Raw genomic sequence first — 18,150 nt, forward strand, 5'->3', positions numbered from 1 at the left:
GAGAAGACTTTTGTTTTAATTTTAGGAAAAAAGCTGTCTTGAGAGCTCTTAAACTTGAGAGAATTTAGTTAATAAAATAGTATATATTCCTAAATCTTTTTAAGGGTAGTTTTGTTGTTTTTACGAAAACTAGATATTGAGACAATCCCGAAATCTGCCGAATTCTACCTGCAATATTTTGAAAAAGAAAAAAAAACGTTGCAACATTTCATTTTTATATTTTTTACCGCAAATGTTTCGGCATATTTTCATTTTATTCATTGACTGAACCGTATCATTGCTTAAACATGACAATTTTTTTTCTGAAAAAGTTTCCTGCTGTTTTAGTTGGGTAAGTTAAGCCTAAGTCATAAGTAGTTCTCCATAGATAAACATTGATTATGAAAAAAAAACACATTTTTGGAAGAAATTTTGAAATCTCAATGCAAAATTAAGGGCGAGCAAAAACTATTAAAATTTCGAGATAAACTAAACGGTCATATTTGTTTACTATACATATCTATCGTTTCGCACACTCTATTTAACGTGCATTGGGCAAAAACAAATAAAATTGCGGAAACATATAAAAAAATTTTGAGCAAAATCTTTCTTTAATTAAATTTTTTACATTTTTAAATGACTTTTATTGCATCAAATACCGTGCTTTGAAATTTTTCTGCTTCGAGTGACTACATTTTGTGTAGAGATTAGAATAATTACTGTTAGCTGCCTGCTTTGCTCTGGCCTTATCAAATGGTCTCAGTATTCCAATAAGGCTCATAAAATGTAGATTTTATTTTTATGGTACCCACGAGGGTGGTCTTTTCAGTAAAAGATATGCTTTAAGAATAATTGTTTCGTTGAAGTATTGAGCTTTAGGAGTGGTGACGACATCGCTGAATTCAAAATCCATAAAAATCGATATGAAGGTAGTCTCAAGGTGATATTGAGAGTTCGTGTTTTCCAATTTGCAACTAAACTTAGACTTTAATGAAAACGCCTCAAGTCTTAATTGAAGCTCGGGAATGGAAAAAATGTTTGCCTCAAATTGTTGTTTGCTTTTCAAGCACTTCTGGTGGAGCTTTTAAAAAGGAACGAAACAAACATTTGAATTCATCCCATATTGCTTATATAAATAATTGAACACATTGACCGTCTTCAGGAACCCTTTGTCTTTCTTCGTCAGCCTCTTCAGGGGGGAGTATTTCCATTTGGGTCTACAATTCAAGGTCAAAAATTTAATTAACAGTGTCGGTTTGATTTTAAGCAACGCCTATTTTCCGCTATCGCTGTTTCCTGTCGTTAGTCAGATTAAAAAAAAATTGGGCCGTTTTAAATGAACGAGCATAATGTATATAATGTATGAATTAGGTTTTCAGCCTCCCCTAAAATCCCCGTTATGGCACCCATTATGTTTTGAACATTTGCAGGTTGATTTGAAGTCATTTTATGAAATTGGGTAGCTTCAATGATTGGGTTGACCATGACATGAGGCAAGGGAAGGGTAGGTTTTTAATTTCTGAAAAATATACGTGCCATGATATAAAAGCTAAATTTTGAAGCCAAACGGTTTTAATTTTAAGCGCCGAAAATGTTTTTTCAATGAAAATTATTATTGCAGTTTTTGCATTTTTTTTTTTGGTTTCTTAGTAAAATTTATATGCATGCACAACAAATTTGTGAAAATTGAAATTTACGTATGAAGAAAAAAGCAGAATCACCTCAGCCTACCACAAGCCCCATCGCTTCTCGGGGTTCATGGCCTCCCGCGCCAACACCATCCTCTTCTCAGGGCCATACACCAGAAAACCTCCTGCTTGTGGGTAAAAATCAGGCGATACTTCCCTCTTCAGGGTCCGTTTGGGAAAATAGTCCACTTCCGGTCGGACCATCTCCGCTACTGCCATCGCCTTCTCTTTTTCAGCAACGTCGGCGGCCAGACTTTCGATATTGGAAAGGACGTTTATAATCTCGTTCTCCTCCTCAATATCCTCGTTGAATTTATCCACCAGTTGATTGTCGAGCATTTGCAGAAAAGTGAACAGATAGTTCTCGTTTCCCTCTGCGACTAGCCAGTCGCTGAAGTCGTCGATCTCGGCTGGACTCATGCTCTCGAGAAGCTCCACCATTTCTTCTTCGGTTTGCTTCAGACCACCGTATGGTTCCTCCTCGTACAACTGCTCGTAGTACTCCTCGGGTTCTATTTCTTCTGTTTGATGTTAATTATGATCCACCCATTAGGTATAGATTCATAGTCATTTGAAGTGATTCTGCGGCATTTGGATTTGGTATTTGTGAAAAATTTGTAAGTTGATTCTTTATGATTTCATGTTGTTGTAAGTAATAGGGTAGCGGGATTTCATTTTGCATTTGCGTTGGTTGATAATAATCTGTATTAACTGGGTTTTGTGAATAAAAATTATTATTTTGAGATGCATGATTTGGTCTAGGTTGTCGCATATGTTGTTCTTGTGTATATGGTTCAAAAATATCTGGTTGATTTACGTGATAAGAGTAGAGTCTTTAATTTTGAAAAAATTGTTGATGATTTTGATTATAAAAATCTTCATCATCTGATGAAAGATAATTATGTGTGTAATAAATTGTTTTATGTCTATATTGGTTTTGCTGTTTATTGTTTCTATTTTGCTGAAAAAATGGATACTTTTCACTTTGGTCTCGTCAAATGCGTGGGTAATCATTAAACTTTACTGAGTTTGATGCTGGTTGTCGGAAAATTTGTCTTTTAGATGTTTTTGGTCTATTTACATAGTTATAATTGTGTTCTGCAAAATTATTTCTTGTGAATGTTCTTTGTTATTGGGTTGGTTTCGTCATTGGTCTAATTGTTTGGTAATCCATTTGTGAATAATTTGGAACAACGGAAGGTTTTCGTAGATTGTAATGTTGCCTGTGGTAATGTTGGGTTTTTAGGTCTTGGAGTTGTAAGATTGGGGTGTATCGGTGAAATACTTTGTTGTGTTGTTGTTACTGTTGTAACTACTTCTTCATTTGCGAAATGGGATGGTGTTTGAATATCCTGTTGTGTACGATTTCAACTTCCATTTAGGTTTTCTTGTTGTATGAGGGTTCAGGATAAACTAATATTTCCTATTCTCTCGGGTAGAAATGAGTTATAGTTTAAAGGTGTTGCGTCAGTTGTGAGTGGATATACTTTAACATAATCTTTGTTAATTGAGATTGTACTGATTGCTTGACTTGAAATATCTGTTGGTATGTTCAGGAATAGTAGATGAGACAATTCAGGGTCCCAAACATAATCTGATTGTTCTGCTAATACAGTGTCGTCAGTTGAATTTCGAAGTCTAAAATTTTTTCTTGCTTGTGAGATTAAATCAGTATTATGTGTGATTTAATCAATGATAAACCATGCTAAGAATTTTTGTAAATGGTGTTTAACATTCTGCGAAACTTCGTTACTGGTTAAATTTTCACGGATTGTGTTTAAAAATTCGGAGAATATTGCAATTTCATGTCTTACAGTTGTGTGTTTTGATGTTTGAACTGGTGAAGTTCCTTGGGATTCTGTTTTTTTATTATATATAGATAGCTATAAATTATTTTAAATACATCGTTAGTGAATATTTAAATCGCTCTTTGTGAATTTTGATGTTGTATTTTTTTTATGTTTTCTGTGAATACTTTCAAAAGTTCTATATCTACGTCGTCTGTTTGAAGTTGATATCTACCATGAAATTTACTTGATGAATGAATTTCTATGGTATAAATTCCGTACTTTTGTGTTAGGTTACATATTCTTTTTAGATAGTGATCAATAATTTGTCTTTTGATTTTTACTTCTGGAAATTCTGCTGTACATGGACTATTTCCTTTTTCAAATAAATTTGCGATTAAAGTTTGACAAAATTGTGTTTGTCCTCTATCATCAGTGAGTGAATGGATTTAAAATAGGAGGATGGAGTTTTTGTCTTTGCTTTCTTCAATTGTACTCATTTTTGTGTTTCATGACTTTTAATTTGTAGTTTTTAATGTGTTTTATTGGTTGATTCCAATTGTATAGACGTATTGGTTTGTTTTGTATGTCTTTTTTATTCTTCTTTTCCTTGTATTGATGATTGTGATGGGGTTTCTGAATCAGAAAAAAATAATTTATCGTTAACTTGGTAATTTTTGTTTATGGAGTCTTCATACCGATAAAGTTCTTCCAAATTATTTGTTTCTGATTCGGAGACTGCGTTCCTTCTCTTCGAAAATCTTTTTCGTGTAATCTGTCTTTGTTTGCTTAAAATTTTTCTTCTGATTGTTTGTCGTTTTGTTCTATTATATCCTACTGATTGTTTTTCTGGAATGATTACGAGGTCATATTTTTCGTTGTTTATTTCACAATTGTGTAATATGATTGTTTGTTTATTTTCTAAATTGTCTAGTGACATAAGGTTTAGGATGACGGATGCAATATTGGGATTAGTGATTTTTAATGTCTTAAACTGTTAGTTCTTACGATTTTTACGGGTTAGCCTAACTTGAGTCGTGTATTTCAGGGTTGGAGAGAAAAGTATATATCGATTCCTGAGAATGATTTTTACTTTCTCGTGGCCAGTCTAAATTAAGGTGTTAACTTACTTAATCTTACTTAGGGGTAGTGATTGGGTTCAAGGGTTGAAGAATAGTAAATCGATCCACAAGGTTCAGGTATAATTAGAACACAAGTAGTTCGTTAGGTACTATTTTAGACTTACTAAGTTTAAGTATTATCCTGGATCAGGTAAGAGGGTGGGTCAAGTGAAGGATCAATAACCGAAGTTCTTCACTGTTTTTCCTAATTGGAATGGTTAGTGTGATTGAAAAATTTCTATCAGTCCTGGGTCTTGAGAAACGTTTGAGATCGTTAGACACTTTATTAAATGTGAGGGGGAGATTAAAATTGTTCTATTTGATCCAAGGATAAGCCTTGATGATCAGGATATAAAACTAATGAAATTAAATTCAATTTAGGTAAACGTGAATTAAAGATCCAAGGAAAGCCTTGATGATCTGTTAAGTTTAAAAAGGTTTATTTTAAATAAAAGTAAAAAATAGGATAGGATAGGCCTTTATAATTTAAATTAAGCTTTAATTGATAAAAAATTTTAGTTTATTAGTTTTTGATGATGTTAGTGGATTTATGTTTCGCTTTTATAATTTAGGTGATGAAGCTGAGATGAAGAGATGATTTATATATATATATATACTAACAATTTGTGTGTTTACTAACTAATTTTTATAATTTTATTCTCAATAAACTTTTTTCCAGATATCTTTTTTTAATTTACTGCAGATTTGGAGGGAACGACTAGGGATGTTTTTATCAGTCGTTATTGTACAATAATTAGTTTAGCGCCTGTAATTATCGTTGTAGATTTTTCTTCAAAGGTACTATGTTTGTAAATGAAAATCTAAATTCATTGCTAATAAAATTCTAAATATAAAAGTTTGTATTGGCCATGAAACTTATGGGTAAGTTCCTTTGTAATCGTAAATCGTCTTTTGTCCGAGGTCTTTTTCCAATACCGGGTAGTTCTCGTATTGTTCGGAATAATGGCTCTTATCTATTGAGTTGTAGAGACATTTCAATTAAATTACTGTCATGTAACGTTTTTGAGAATGTTTTTTGTCTAAGTCTAATCTATTAGTCTAACAATTAGCCGCAATATGATTAATAAATTAGTCAAAAATAATCTGAAAACTAGTTGTGATACAAATAGGCTGTGTTAGGACTTTGGGAAGCTAAATTCGTATCTATCATGTTCGAATCTACCATGCTTACCATTTTAATTTTTCAATCTGGTTTTTTGGAACTTCAACTCTACTTAGTTTAAGCTGTAACTGTTGCGTTCTAAGACTCGTTTTGCGAATCTTACAAACGCTTTGCGAGATCATTTGCTTCGATCATTTTTCGATGGCGCATAGCAGGGTACTTTTATCTTAAATCGCAGCAATAGTGGCTAAGTGTCTTGCATTCTATCAATCGAGGTTGACGTTCCTTCGGTCGAACCATTTACGAATACCATTGCTTCGGTCGCTCCGGTGGCGGACACAATCCTTTGCTGAAAAGACCTAATTGTTGCTACGAAGGTCTGTAAATTGGTCGCAACCTAGTCTAAAAATTTGTTGCAATATGGCCGCGAAACTGGTCGTGGTATGGTCTGAAATTTACTCGCAATTTTTTCTTAAGAGCCGCTTTAGTTTTTGAGGTAGTTGAACTGGGGTCTATCATCAGAATGAGAAAAATAATCGAAATGAGTCAACAGATATGTCAATTTAATGCCTTTTCAGTCGTTGTTCAAATAATTTTTCGAATGAATTTTTTTTCACTGTGTTGAGAAAAACCAGCTTGAAATTTTTGCATTTTGTCTAATTTCCAGCAAGCTCCACGGGCCACTAAGTCTTGTAATATATAGGCCTATAATAATTAAATAATAATCCACTAATAGGCCCATTTTAATCTAAATCTCAATTAAATCGTCAAGTTTTAGTTTTGCTCCAATGAAATTAATTGGCGAAATTTTTTTAGCGCCGTTTCCAGAAAACACCTCTTCATTGTAAGAAACAGCATTGAGCGATGATGCTCACGCACACACATACCCGGCACACACACCTACACACACACTCACACTCGCACGCGCAGTTTTGAATTCAATAAAGGAAGTACCACCTGAAAGTTCACTTACCTAATACTAAACACAGAGAAGTTGATGGCAGACAGTTTCCACTTCAGACTATTCAACCAAAACATGTGACACCATTTGGTCAAAAACAGCCTAGACAAACTTAAAACTTTTCAACGTGCAAGTGAAATTTTTTGACAAGCAGTAAAACGTTGAAACGCTTATTACATATTGCTAATCATATATACCACTTATCAGGCACAAAGTTGGGCTGATTTTCGTTTTAGACTATAGGCGGGGGAGGATGCATTTACCTATCAGCTCGATTGAATAAATTACTTGCCTTACGCGACAGTGAAAATGTGCTTCTTTAGAAGATAAAGAAAATGCAACTTCAATCCAATAAAACCAGTACCAAAACTGGCACCTGCAATTCAGCGTTAACAATTACATCAGCCAACATTGAATAATCTGATGAGTAACTGTGTTGAGGAATCATATATCTTCTGAAACATTGAGTTATAACCGAGGTGGTTAACTCATAGAGTAATTTCGGATAGGGTACACCGTCTGCTCGTCACGCTATCTTATTTTCGGCCGGATAGATTCGTGCAACTTCTTAGTCTAATACCGATCCTAATCTTACTCTTATACTATCTAGTCTCAGGGTGTTTAACTAGTCTCTGCTAGGCTCAATAGATCTAGGGTATACTGGTTTCTTGCGGCTGCTGAAGTCTTCTTGGAGAGTCAACTAATTTCTAAGTTAAATTCAAATCTCTCTGGTGCTGAAATTACAAGTAATTCCAGCACTTACAAATAAGTGGGTTGTTAGTTAGATGGATCATGATTGGTTAATATTAAATACTTTACAGTGGTAAAATATCTAATTTATCCAATCATAAAATGTAGTTTAGATCAGGTTCCACCATTATCTTTCAGTTATTTTTGAAAATATTCAAAAAGCACTTTGTATCCTCTGAACGCGGAACAAAGCAATTTTGTCTCGCTGGTTATAATCACTGAGAGGAAAAACAATTTGTAGGACTGCCTTAAGGAAAGGCAGGGCAAACTTGGAACAAACAGAGCAGCAAACTTTTTAGATGAATTTCAATAATCTAATTTAAATCTTAAGCACGCTTTTTTACACAGACCATCAAGAAAAACTTATTGAATTTCCTATTGAAAAATTAGAAAAACCCCGATTGCGTGTAAAACTTACCGTCGATTGTCTTCAGCAAGTAAAATGATTTGACTCTCGGCGCTGACAAAACCGAGTTACTCAGCAACTCTCCGATGCGTAAACAAGGTCAGACAGCACGCTTTTAATTCAGGCCTGATAAGTAACTGGCTCCTTATTCTGGTTTTTGTTCCTTTTGGCGATTTTACGCTCGGCTGTGAAGGATATCGAGAGAAGAATCCTTCAGAGCAGTTCCAAAATCTAAGGGACTACTACATCAAAGACACCTTGAATAGGACAAAAAAGAAAGGGTCTCCCTTGAGTACCTCTTATTAAAAATAGAAATGTGGTCACAAAGCGTGGATGTAGCGCGGTGGGTTAGGCCGGCTATAGAGCATGCTCAGGACGTCCTCTCTGGTGGGTTAGGCCAGGAGTGGGAGTATGATTTCGTGCGGTTTCTGTGAGAGGTCCTGTTATGTGATAACGTTTTATGTTGGGTTTATTGTGGTTTTTCTTATGTTTCGTTGGTTGTGTCCTTTTTTCAAAAATCGAATTGTTTTTGGTATGGGTTTGTCTTTCGACTTTTTTGTGTTTTATTATTTCTTTCTTAGACTTTATAATAGTCTTCAAAAGAATAAATTATCCAGTTTTAAAGTCATGCTGTTATTCTATGTGTTGTGGTGTTTAGTAAGCTGCATTGGTTAGTTTTGTTTAGTAAATAATTCCTTTCCAACCGGGTTAAAGGAAAGTTTGAAACTTGTTATCGTGTGTTAGAGTTGTTGAGTGTGAAAGCTTGAAACTGAAATTCATTATTTAAACAATTCTTCGTGGGCAAGCTGTGCGAGTTTGGATAGAATTCTTGTGCGAGTGAATGAAAATATCAAAAGGTTAGTACTGCATTTGCGTTTTATTAATTTACTACATAGAATTTCAATTTTATTGCTTGTTTTGGGGAAAAATTAAGTTACAAATTTTCATCATTATTAGAATTACTGCTTTTAGGGAAATAATTTATAAATTAATTTATTACATTTGTATGAATTTTATTTAATTTAGTTGGTGCAAAAGATTATTAGAGTTTGGGACAATTTGAAGAAGTTTTCTATTTTTTATTTTTCTTTTGTGTATTTTGCAGATGATCATGAGATGAAGACTAAAAATCTAAATAAAACATGGATAAAGAATGGTTAGTGTTTTATTTTAAATTTATTAGTATATATATAAATTATACTTACCTGTTAGTCGTCGGGGAAAAAACTGTGGGGGAAGATGTCGTGGATTATGTCGGAATTTGTTAGTAACTTTGCTAATATGCGAATGATGTTTTTAGTTTGAAGCAGTGGCCAAAGCAATTGAAGTGCTTTAATTGTTTTTAGTTCTTCAGTGCCAACTGCAAAATCATAAGGTGTGTTTTGGATGAGATTATATAATTTGTGGTTATATTTAGTGTTGTGGATGAATTCTAATATGGGGATTTCTATAGGTTGAACAAATTCATGCGGGATAAGGAAGGGTCTGGATTCTTCTGCGTTGAAGGTCTTTGTGATGGGACAAAAAATATACATTTGGGTTATGGGATCATAATTGCGAAGAATACCGTGAAGGTTAGTATCTTTGATGCAATATGTGAAGTTAAGAAAAAATGGTGATGTGTATTTAGAGTTAATAAATTGAAAACTATGGTGTGGTTGTCTTCATGGAGTGTGTAGGTCAAAGTGATTTTGTATAAAGCGGTAATATGTATATGTGTGGGTTTGTTTAGTGCGTAACATAATGTCATGTGAGCAGTGCAAATCTCTTTCATGTGGTGCAAGGAAATGAAAGGTTAGTGAAAATAATTGAAATCTTTCTTTAAAACTTTCGTAAGCTTGTGTGTCGGTTAGTGCTTCAGAAATGATGTGGTCGAATTTGCGATCAAATATATTGAGTGTGAAAACATATGGTGTTTTGATGAAAAATTTTTCTGTGATTTGTGGGTTAGCGAAGCGATCATCATCTAAAAATTGGTCTTGGTTAGTTCGGATGATATTATGATCGTAATATTCTAGCGTATATTCGTTAGCTCGGGGTGCAGTGTATGTTTTTAGTGATTTTTTGTATCCAATGTAAGTAAATTGTCTATGTGTTAGTGGTGTAGTTAGTCGATATAGCATATCTTGATTTCGTTCTATATCGATGTGAGTATTAGATAAAGGTAGGCAAAGGGGATTAGTAAAATGATAATATGATGTCCAATGAAGTGTAGGCATTAAAACTTGTTCATCTACAAAGCTACGTGTATCGTTAGTATCTGTAGGGTTGTTCAAAGTATATTGTGGAAATGAAGGTAAGGTGATTGCTAAAAATTCTTTCGTGTTAGTGTGATTTGGATGATTGATATATTCACGTGCTGTTCCTGGTTTTGTTGGAAATGGATGGTTTGGGAATTTTCTTTTGAAAGTGCGGTAAGCTCTATTAGTGCTAAGTGATGATTCGGTGGATGTAGATGATGGTGCTAATGATGCGGTATAAGCTGAAGAGGGTGTAGGGGTAGGTGGGTTTGATGATTCTATTGTGGATGAAATCTGATTTATAGTGGGGTTTTCAAGGTGGAAGGGTTGTTGTTGTAAGGTGATAAAATTATCTAGTTCCTGGGAGATTTGGGGAGTATCTGGAGAATTGGATGATCGGTCTGAATGAAATGAGGAGTAGGTTGGGGTAACTTGTGAAGCATAGGATGGTGTAGAAATGGATGGGAGCGGGTTATATGGTGGGATTGGTTGAAAAGGGGGTTTCGAAAAAACTGAGGGATTGGTTTGAAAATTATTGGATAGAGATGGTTCAGAGTCTGCAAATTCGTCAGGGGTTTCAATATCTGGGTTATTGAGTTGTGAGATGGAGTACAAAACTGAGATGTGTGAATTAGTGTCTAAATTCATGCCTGATGTTATATTATTGGTTGGGAAATCGGGTGGTGGGAAGGCAAAAAGTGGAATTATTGTAATTGGAGTGTTGAGGTTGGTTGGGTGTGAATTTGAGCGGTGTAGGGATCCAAGTTGTCGGCTCATCGTGGGCTAAAAAAATTATTATTTTGAGACTGAAAAGCGGTGGAATGGGGTTGTTCTATAATTTGTTCATATGTATTTTCATCTAGGGGTTGGTGTGTCATTATATGTTGAATGGGACTTTGTGATATGGTTGGTCTAAAATTTGGATTATTTGTTATTGCTAAATTTCGAAAATTTCGTGGGACTAGTGATAATGGATGGTTATGTGGTAGTGGTGGTAACTGTGGTGCTGTAGGCGTAATGTCTACATTGTTATGTTCTTCGTCGTATGTGTTCTGTCTTGTTGCTATTTTTGTGTTGTATTCCTTTATTTGTGCATCTAAAAGAATTTTGTTTATTGATGATGAAAAAATTCCAAAAAATCCTGCAAATAGTATGCGTGCTACACTTGCTTGTCTATTTACTTGTGTGTGTATAGCGCATGTATTATAGATTCCTTTTAAAAGCGAAAAAAGAAATCCTATAAAGTTAAACATTGCGTATAAAATAGTCAATTTTTCTAAGATGTAGTAGGGCCATCCTAGAAAATCGAGAATTTCATTTTTTAGTGTAACAAAGCTAAAAAAATTTATAGGTGAAATATCTTGTGGTCGGTATTTTTCACCGTTTAGATATATATAGTCTTTAATGTCTTTAAAATATCCGCTATAGTCTTGTGTATAAATATCTGCAAATCCTGCTGTTTCGGCAAGTTTGCGTAAGTTTTGGTCAATTGATTGTCTTTGTATTGTGTCCATTTGTGTTAATAATTCTTGGAATTGTTGTGTTCTAATGTGATGTTGTATATCGGATTTTGAATATATTCCAATTGATTGTAAGTCAATATTTGGGTTTCGAACAATAGCTCTAATGCTTTCAGGTGAAAATTTTTTGAGTGATTGCATTAATGTGGGATATGGAGTAAGAAGATAATATTTATCTTCATCAGGGTTCAGTTGAACTACATTGTGGCTATTTTCTGATCCACATGGGACTGCGGTATCCCAGAAATTGGTTCGTCTTGAAAGTGTGTCAACGAAGTGTACTTTATTTTTTATAAAAGATAGGGATTCTTTTATAGCATCGTTTATCTTCAAAAACATATAGTGGTGATACTTTTTTGGTACAGGTATAAAACCATAAAATGTTTCCTTCATAATCTAAAAAATTTGATCTATTTCCTGATAGTAAATATCCTGCGTAGGGTATTTTTAATACTGCTAGTGCAAGTGATTGTAGGATTTGTGTCCTTTCTAATTCGCATAGCTGGTGAAGTGTTTCTAATTCAGATAGTGACATTTCTTGAAAAATTCGGCTAATTGTGTAGTCTAATTTCATATCTAGGTGAATATCATAGTGGATGTTACCGAAATATGTACTATTCATTAGTGATAATTCTTGTAAACGTGTGCTTCTAGTGTCATGAGGCTTTAGATGTCCACCAGGTTGATTTTTACTCTTTTGAAAATCAACTGGTATATATGATGTTCCTTCGTTTATAGGGTGACTTGTGGCGTATGGGTCAATTTTTACTTTTCCAGTGGTCATGTCGAATCCTTTTTCGTATTCAACTAATATCTCGGAGTATTGTGTTTTGTGAAGTGGATTTCTGTATTTACATGCAAGTTCTGTTTCTTGATATATTTGAAAACGTGTCAATTTATTTTCTATATTGTGTATGTTTCTAAAATTAGAAATTTGACGGATGGACTTGGTCGTATGGAATTGATTGTATGAAATATTTTTCGTGAAATTTTATCATACGAGCGTGTATTTTTGCTACTTGAAATGTTGTACATGTGTCTTCAGGGAACCAAACAATTGTTGCTTGTGTTCGTGTTGTAGGGTCACAATAGCCTTGGTCGTTTTTACAAGGTAATCTAATTCCTTGATAGATCATTGTGTTGTCTGATAAATCGCGTGTGAGTTGTATTTTTTCGAGTTGTATTTTCCAATCAAAAAACATGATTTCTTGATATCCTTTATTTTTTGTGTCTGCTTTGCAGTTTGATGGGTCATTTATACCAATGTGTGGTATCCAGTGTTTATCGTGTATATCATAAGTTAATCTTCCGTGTGCGCCGTTGTATGGGTATTTTTCATCTAATTTTATATGTCCTTGATATCTTTCAAGTTCTGCTTGATGTACAGAATCTGCAAAAACTTGGAAATATACTAATTTTCTATCAGTGTTTTTATTTCTTGTGATATTGAGTCTTAGTAACTCGTTTTTACAATCTTCGGGATTGAGATGTAGAAGTCGTTCTATATTACTTTGGTAGAATGATTCGTGGTCAAGTCGGTTTTTATTTCCATTTGAGACTTGTGAACAATGTACTTTCTTTTCGGAAAATGTCGCTGTGAATTTATATCCTTTAACTGTTGTTGCTCGGGCTTTTGAATAAAGTGTCGCTATTACATTTGTTGTTTCTATAGCTTGTGGTTCTGTTTCGCATTGTGATACTTGATTTATTGCATATTTGTGTAATGTTTTTTGTTCGTTTTCGTCACAATCGTAATGTGTTACTAATAAATCTTGGGGTCCTGTGCGGGGGGAAGGGTTTATGTTTTCATTTGAGGTTATTAGAAAAAGGAGTTGGAGAAAAATTAAAATTTTTAGAATATACATGTGTATGACAATCCTGAGTATGGGTTATAAAATGTGATGTAACCAATTGTCTTTTTGGTATATCTGTCGTCTTTGTATATTACTTCAGTTGTTATAAATGGTGGTGGTAGGGATTGAGCTGTTATATTTGGTGGATTTAATGGATAGAGATGTTGAGTAATGTTGTTTAATTTAACCGTGATTTCAAATTTTAATTGTAGACTATTTTGTTGGAGTATTTGGATGTTATGATCACGAATGTCTTCGTGAATGTCTTGTCTATATTGTAGTCTATTTAGTGCCCAGTTGTGGAGTCGGTTACTTTCAGGGTGTTGTCCAAATAATGGTGGAGGTGCTGTGAATGTATTCCAGTCTAGTCTTAAAGGAATATTTGTTGATGATTGTTCTCGATATCTAGCGTCGAGGTTATTTGGGAAATTTAAGTTAAAAGGCGGTGGTGAAATCTGGCTTATTGATGGTGTTGATGGTAGTGATAATGTTTCTGGTAGTGATGAGGATGTTGTTGTATCCGTAGAAATATCTATTGGATCATTGATTAAATTTGGTTCACCTTGTGTGAATGAATGTGTTGTCCAGTATGGTAGTCGTGATGTTTGGTTTCTGGGGTTAAAGGGGTTTTCACGGATTTGTTCAGATGTTGGTGTTGAACCTAAGTAATCTGAGGGTAGGCTTGAGGTGCTACGTTGTGAAAGAAGCGTAGGGGTTTCTGGTAATATACCAATGGGGTTTTCTGGTGTACTTTGTGATGGGGATTGAGGTATATCAAAATGAACTCGGGGAGTTTGAAAATTTCTGTTTCGTCGAGGATGTATAATTTGTCTATTTATTTCGACTGTATTTTGGTTTTGACTAGGATTTCTTATTCTACTTAATTCTTGTGGTAGTGTTGGGTATAAGTTATATGTTGGTTCGCTTAGAGGTGCTTGTCGTTGAACTGGTTCTAGTGGTTCTGATAAGCGAGCGTGTCGTTCTTCAAAGGTATATGGGTTATCTTGAAAAGAAATTCGTGTAGATGTTTGGGGGTTTTGGGTAGTTGAAGGTGGTGTCGGGTTTTCTTGGGATGATGTCGGTGAAGACTGACTATGTGATTGTTGGTTAGCAATTTTTGATGGTTTTTGATCTATTCTTTTAGTGGAAAAATTTATGTTTATTGTAGTATTCTTCTAGAAAAAGTATTAGGAGGATTGTTGCTAGGGCGAATGTGATAATTGCTTTCTTTACACATTTGCATATTGTCAAGATGAGGGATGATAGAAATGTTATAAAAATTACAAATAGTAAAAAAATATCTGTTCTACTAAAAATGGTTCGTATCATTTAGATAAGTTTTGTGAATCGTACCTGTGGATATAGTCAATAGCTTTTGAAAGCTGGAGGTATAGTTCAAATATGGAATAGAAAATTTAAAAAATATTGCAAAAAATGATTAAGATTATTAGAAAAGATTCAAAGGTATCAAAAAGAAATATGATGAAAGGTTTAAATATTGTGAAAAAGTTTGCGAGAATGTTTAGAATTATGGTAACTGGTCGAGAGAAGAGCATTTAAGAAATGGCTTCTCGATCGAATATTTTTTGTTGTTTGAGGCAATTTTCAAGTGTGGTCGAATTATTTATTGGTTTTTTGACAAGTGGGTCGAGTTTTGTGAAAAATTGTTGGGGGCAAATTTTATGGTGATCGGGAGGTCTTCTTTGTCTTTATTTTCATTTGTCAAATGATCTGGAGTATTTTTGAGATTTTTATACTTTAGGCTAATTAAAATGGTCGTTCTTTTACTTTAGGCTAATTTAACATATTTGTTTGGGGGGTATTTGAGGTCTAGGTTGGGGAAATATTGTTGATCTTTGGTTTATTAGATAAGGGAGGGTTATGATATTATGGTGATATTTATTTTAGTTGTCAAGTTGGAATGGTTTGCTTATTTTTGACCTGGAGGTCGCAAAGTTATAGTTATAGATATGCCTGGAGTTTAATATCGTTCGTCTAGTTGATCTGTGTTAGAGTTAGAGAAGGTGACGGATTGGATGAAACCTATTGGCTAATTATGAACTAGAATCATTGCGTATTTGTCAGCATGTTATTTTGAAAAATGAAAATTCAAAATATTTCAGAGGTGCAAAAATTATTAAATATAAATTTAAAGCTGTTTTTAAAGCTGTTTTTTACGTGGTTGATTTCTAAGTCGTGATGACTCTCTATGTTCTGATTTGTCGATTTGTTCTTGAGGTATTATTTTTTCTATCATTTTTCTATTTTTTCTTTCTTTTTGTGGTGTATTTTGATCTAGCTTTTTTGTATTGTTTTTTGTTGTAGTTGATTTTTTATTTTGGTTTTCGAGGTGAATGTCATGTTGTTCCTTTGTTTTATTTTCCGTATGTGGATAATTTTGAATAACTTTTAAACCTGTGAAAGAATATAATTGAGTTAGTTCGCGTAGTGCGTACTCTTTTGGGTAATAAGGTAATAGGTTGTTTCGGTGTTGGACAATTTCTTTTTTGTCTGAGTCGGTAATTTTATATGTGACATCTGTGGGTTTGGCAATTATTTGGTATGGTCCTTTACGAAGGGGTTGTAGTTTTTTAGAGATTCCTTTTTGAGTGTTAAAATTGGGTATTAAAACAAATGTTCCAATTTTTAAATCGGAGGCTGGTGTAAAGCGTGAATTTATTTGTTCATTAATGTTTTGTCTTTGTAACAACTTTTTTGTTACTTTTTGGTAAATTTCATTGTGTTTTTTATCTCTATTTAAAATCCATTCGGTGTGTGTACCGGAGGCTAGTTTAAGAATTTGTGGGTGATGAAAATGATCTTCATCGTGTCTATGTAAAGGTAAGTTGTAACAAATTGATTCTTTATTCGGTTGACAATAACTTTGTGCATTTTTATGAGAGTTTGCTGTAAACATAATCGGTTTGCGTGGCTTTTGATTAAAAACCATTTCATATGGTGACATTCCTAGAGTTGTCGTGATTTGTGATTTATATGCTAAGGGAAATAGTTTTACTTCTGCTGACCATTCGGTATATCTTGTATCATTTCCATTGATGATACATCTAAGATATTCTTGTAGTGAACGGTTCATACCTTCGACTAAGCCGTTTGTCCAAGGTGCTTGAGATGTACGTGGTTTGTGTTTGATGTTTGCATTCTTATTTGCATATTTGCATTCTAGTCGGGGTGATGTTTCGTTTTCTGCAAGGTAGAATTTTATATTTTTAGGTATTTCAACTGTAGTTTTACGTGTAAGTAATTCAGGTGGTGTATTTCCACTTAATGTGTCTGGTAATGCAAGATTTTTTCCTGCTGTCCAAACTATATGTAAGTTTGGGAATTTCATTAGAATTAGTTGAAATCTATAAACTCGGTGATTTGGATTAGATTTTTGTGTAAAGAGAAAAATGATTGGTTTGTGATCTGTGAAAAGAACTGTTGGATGTTTTGATCCAAGTATTAGAAATTCATATTGTGTTAGTGTATATATTATAGCTGTACACTCTCTCATTAGAGTTGAGAGTCGTAGCTCTGCTTGAGTGAATAATCGAGAATTTGCTGATATAAGATTCATTTTGTTTGTGCCATTGTGTGATTGTAATAATGCTGCGCCGATGCCAAAATTCGAAGCATCGCACATTGCATAGAATGGTTGATTTGGATCTGGAATTGTATTCGAAATTTGTTCAGTTAGGAGTTTTTTAATTTCTTCAAATCGTGCTTGATGTTCTGTGTTCCATTCAAAATTATTTTGTTGTCTAAGTATATTATAAAATGGTCTTAGGTATAATTGCATTTTATAGACATATTTACTTAACAAATTTAACGTTCCAAGGAATTCTTGGATTTTCTTTTTGTTTGTTGGTGGTTGGAGTTTTTGAATAGCATCAATGCGTGATTTTAATGAGGTGATTGTTTTTCTTTCTATATTATGTCCTAAGAATTTTACTCGTGTTAAAAAGAAGTGTGATTTATCGGGGGCGGCCTTCAGATTTTCGTTCTGAAGTATTTTGTGATAATGTTCTAAAACTTTAAACATTTCTTCTTTTGTCTGTGATTGCATAAGAACATCGTCTAGATAAGTGATTGCGTTTTTCTTGAGTATTAGTGGTCTAAAAATTTTGCTCATAAAAGCTGAAAATGCTGCTGGTCCTATGGATATTCCATAGAATAGGCGGTTGAATTCATATTGCTGATTTCCAATAACAAATTGTGTTAAGCGTCGCGATTGTTCATCTAGTGGCATTTGATTATATGCACTATTCATATCTGCGGTTGTAAAGTATTTTCCGTTTATTTTTGTTAAAATAACTTGTATTGGTTCAATAGGCCAATTGCATTTTGATTCGTCTATTAGTGAATTAAGATATCTAGCGTCTAGAACTATTTTTAATGATTCTCCTTTTGCTAGGATGATAACAGGGTTGATAAATGTGTTACCTTTTGGTTGTTCTTCTTTGTTTACCGGTGAGATTATATTGTATTGTTCCAAAATATCAAGTAATCTGTTCACTTTATCGTGTAAATGAATTGGTACTTTACTTGCTCTTTGTTTTTTGAAAACTGCGTCAGGTTTTAATGGGAGATGTAGTGATGAACTGATTTTGCCAACATCAAATTTAGATGTTGCATAGACTGATGAATATTTTATTAGCTGTTTGGCTAATTTATCAAATTCGTCTTGTGTTATTTGTGAATGTTGAAAGTTAAACATTGTTA

General features: G+C 33.7%; 1 protein-coding gene across 1 annotated transcript; it reads right to left on the bottom strand.

Annotated features, from left to right (window-relative positions):
• Positions 1-1,071: 1,071 nt before the first annotated feature.
• On the bottom strand, positions 1,072-2,681 carry LOC134855927 (uncharacterized). The gene is made up of 3 exons (XM_063872307.1): positions 2,645-2,681; positions 1,701-2,188; positions 1,072-1,196 (listed from the first exon to the last, which is right to left on the bottom strand). Exons 1-2 carry the CDS (start codon positions 2,679-2,681, stop codon positions 1,707-1,709), a joined length of 519 nt encoding a protein of 172 aa, XP_063728377.1. The 3' UTR covers positions 1,072-1,196; positions 1,701-1,706.
• Between the last annotated feature and the right edge of the window lie 15,469 nt (positions 2,682-18,150).

The sequence above is a fragment of the Symsagittifera roscoffensis genome, unplaced genomic scaffold (genome assembly GCF_963678635.1).
Source record: "Symsagittifera roscoffensis unplaced genomic scaffold, txSymRosc1.1 SCAFFOLD_345, whole genome shotgun sequence".
Taxonomy (NCBI): Eukaryota; Metazoa; Xenacoelomorpha; order Acoela; family Convolutidae; genus Symsagittifera; species Symsagittifera roscoffensis.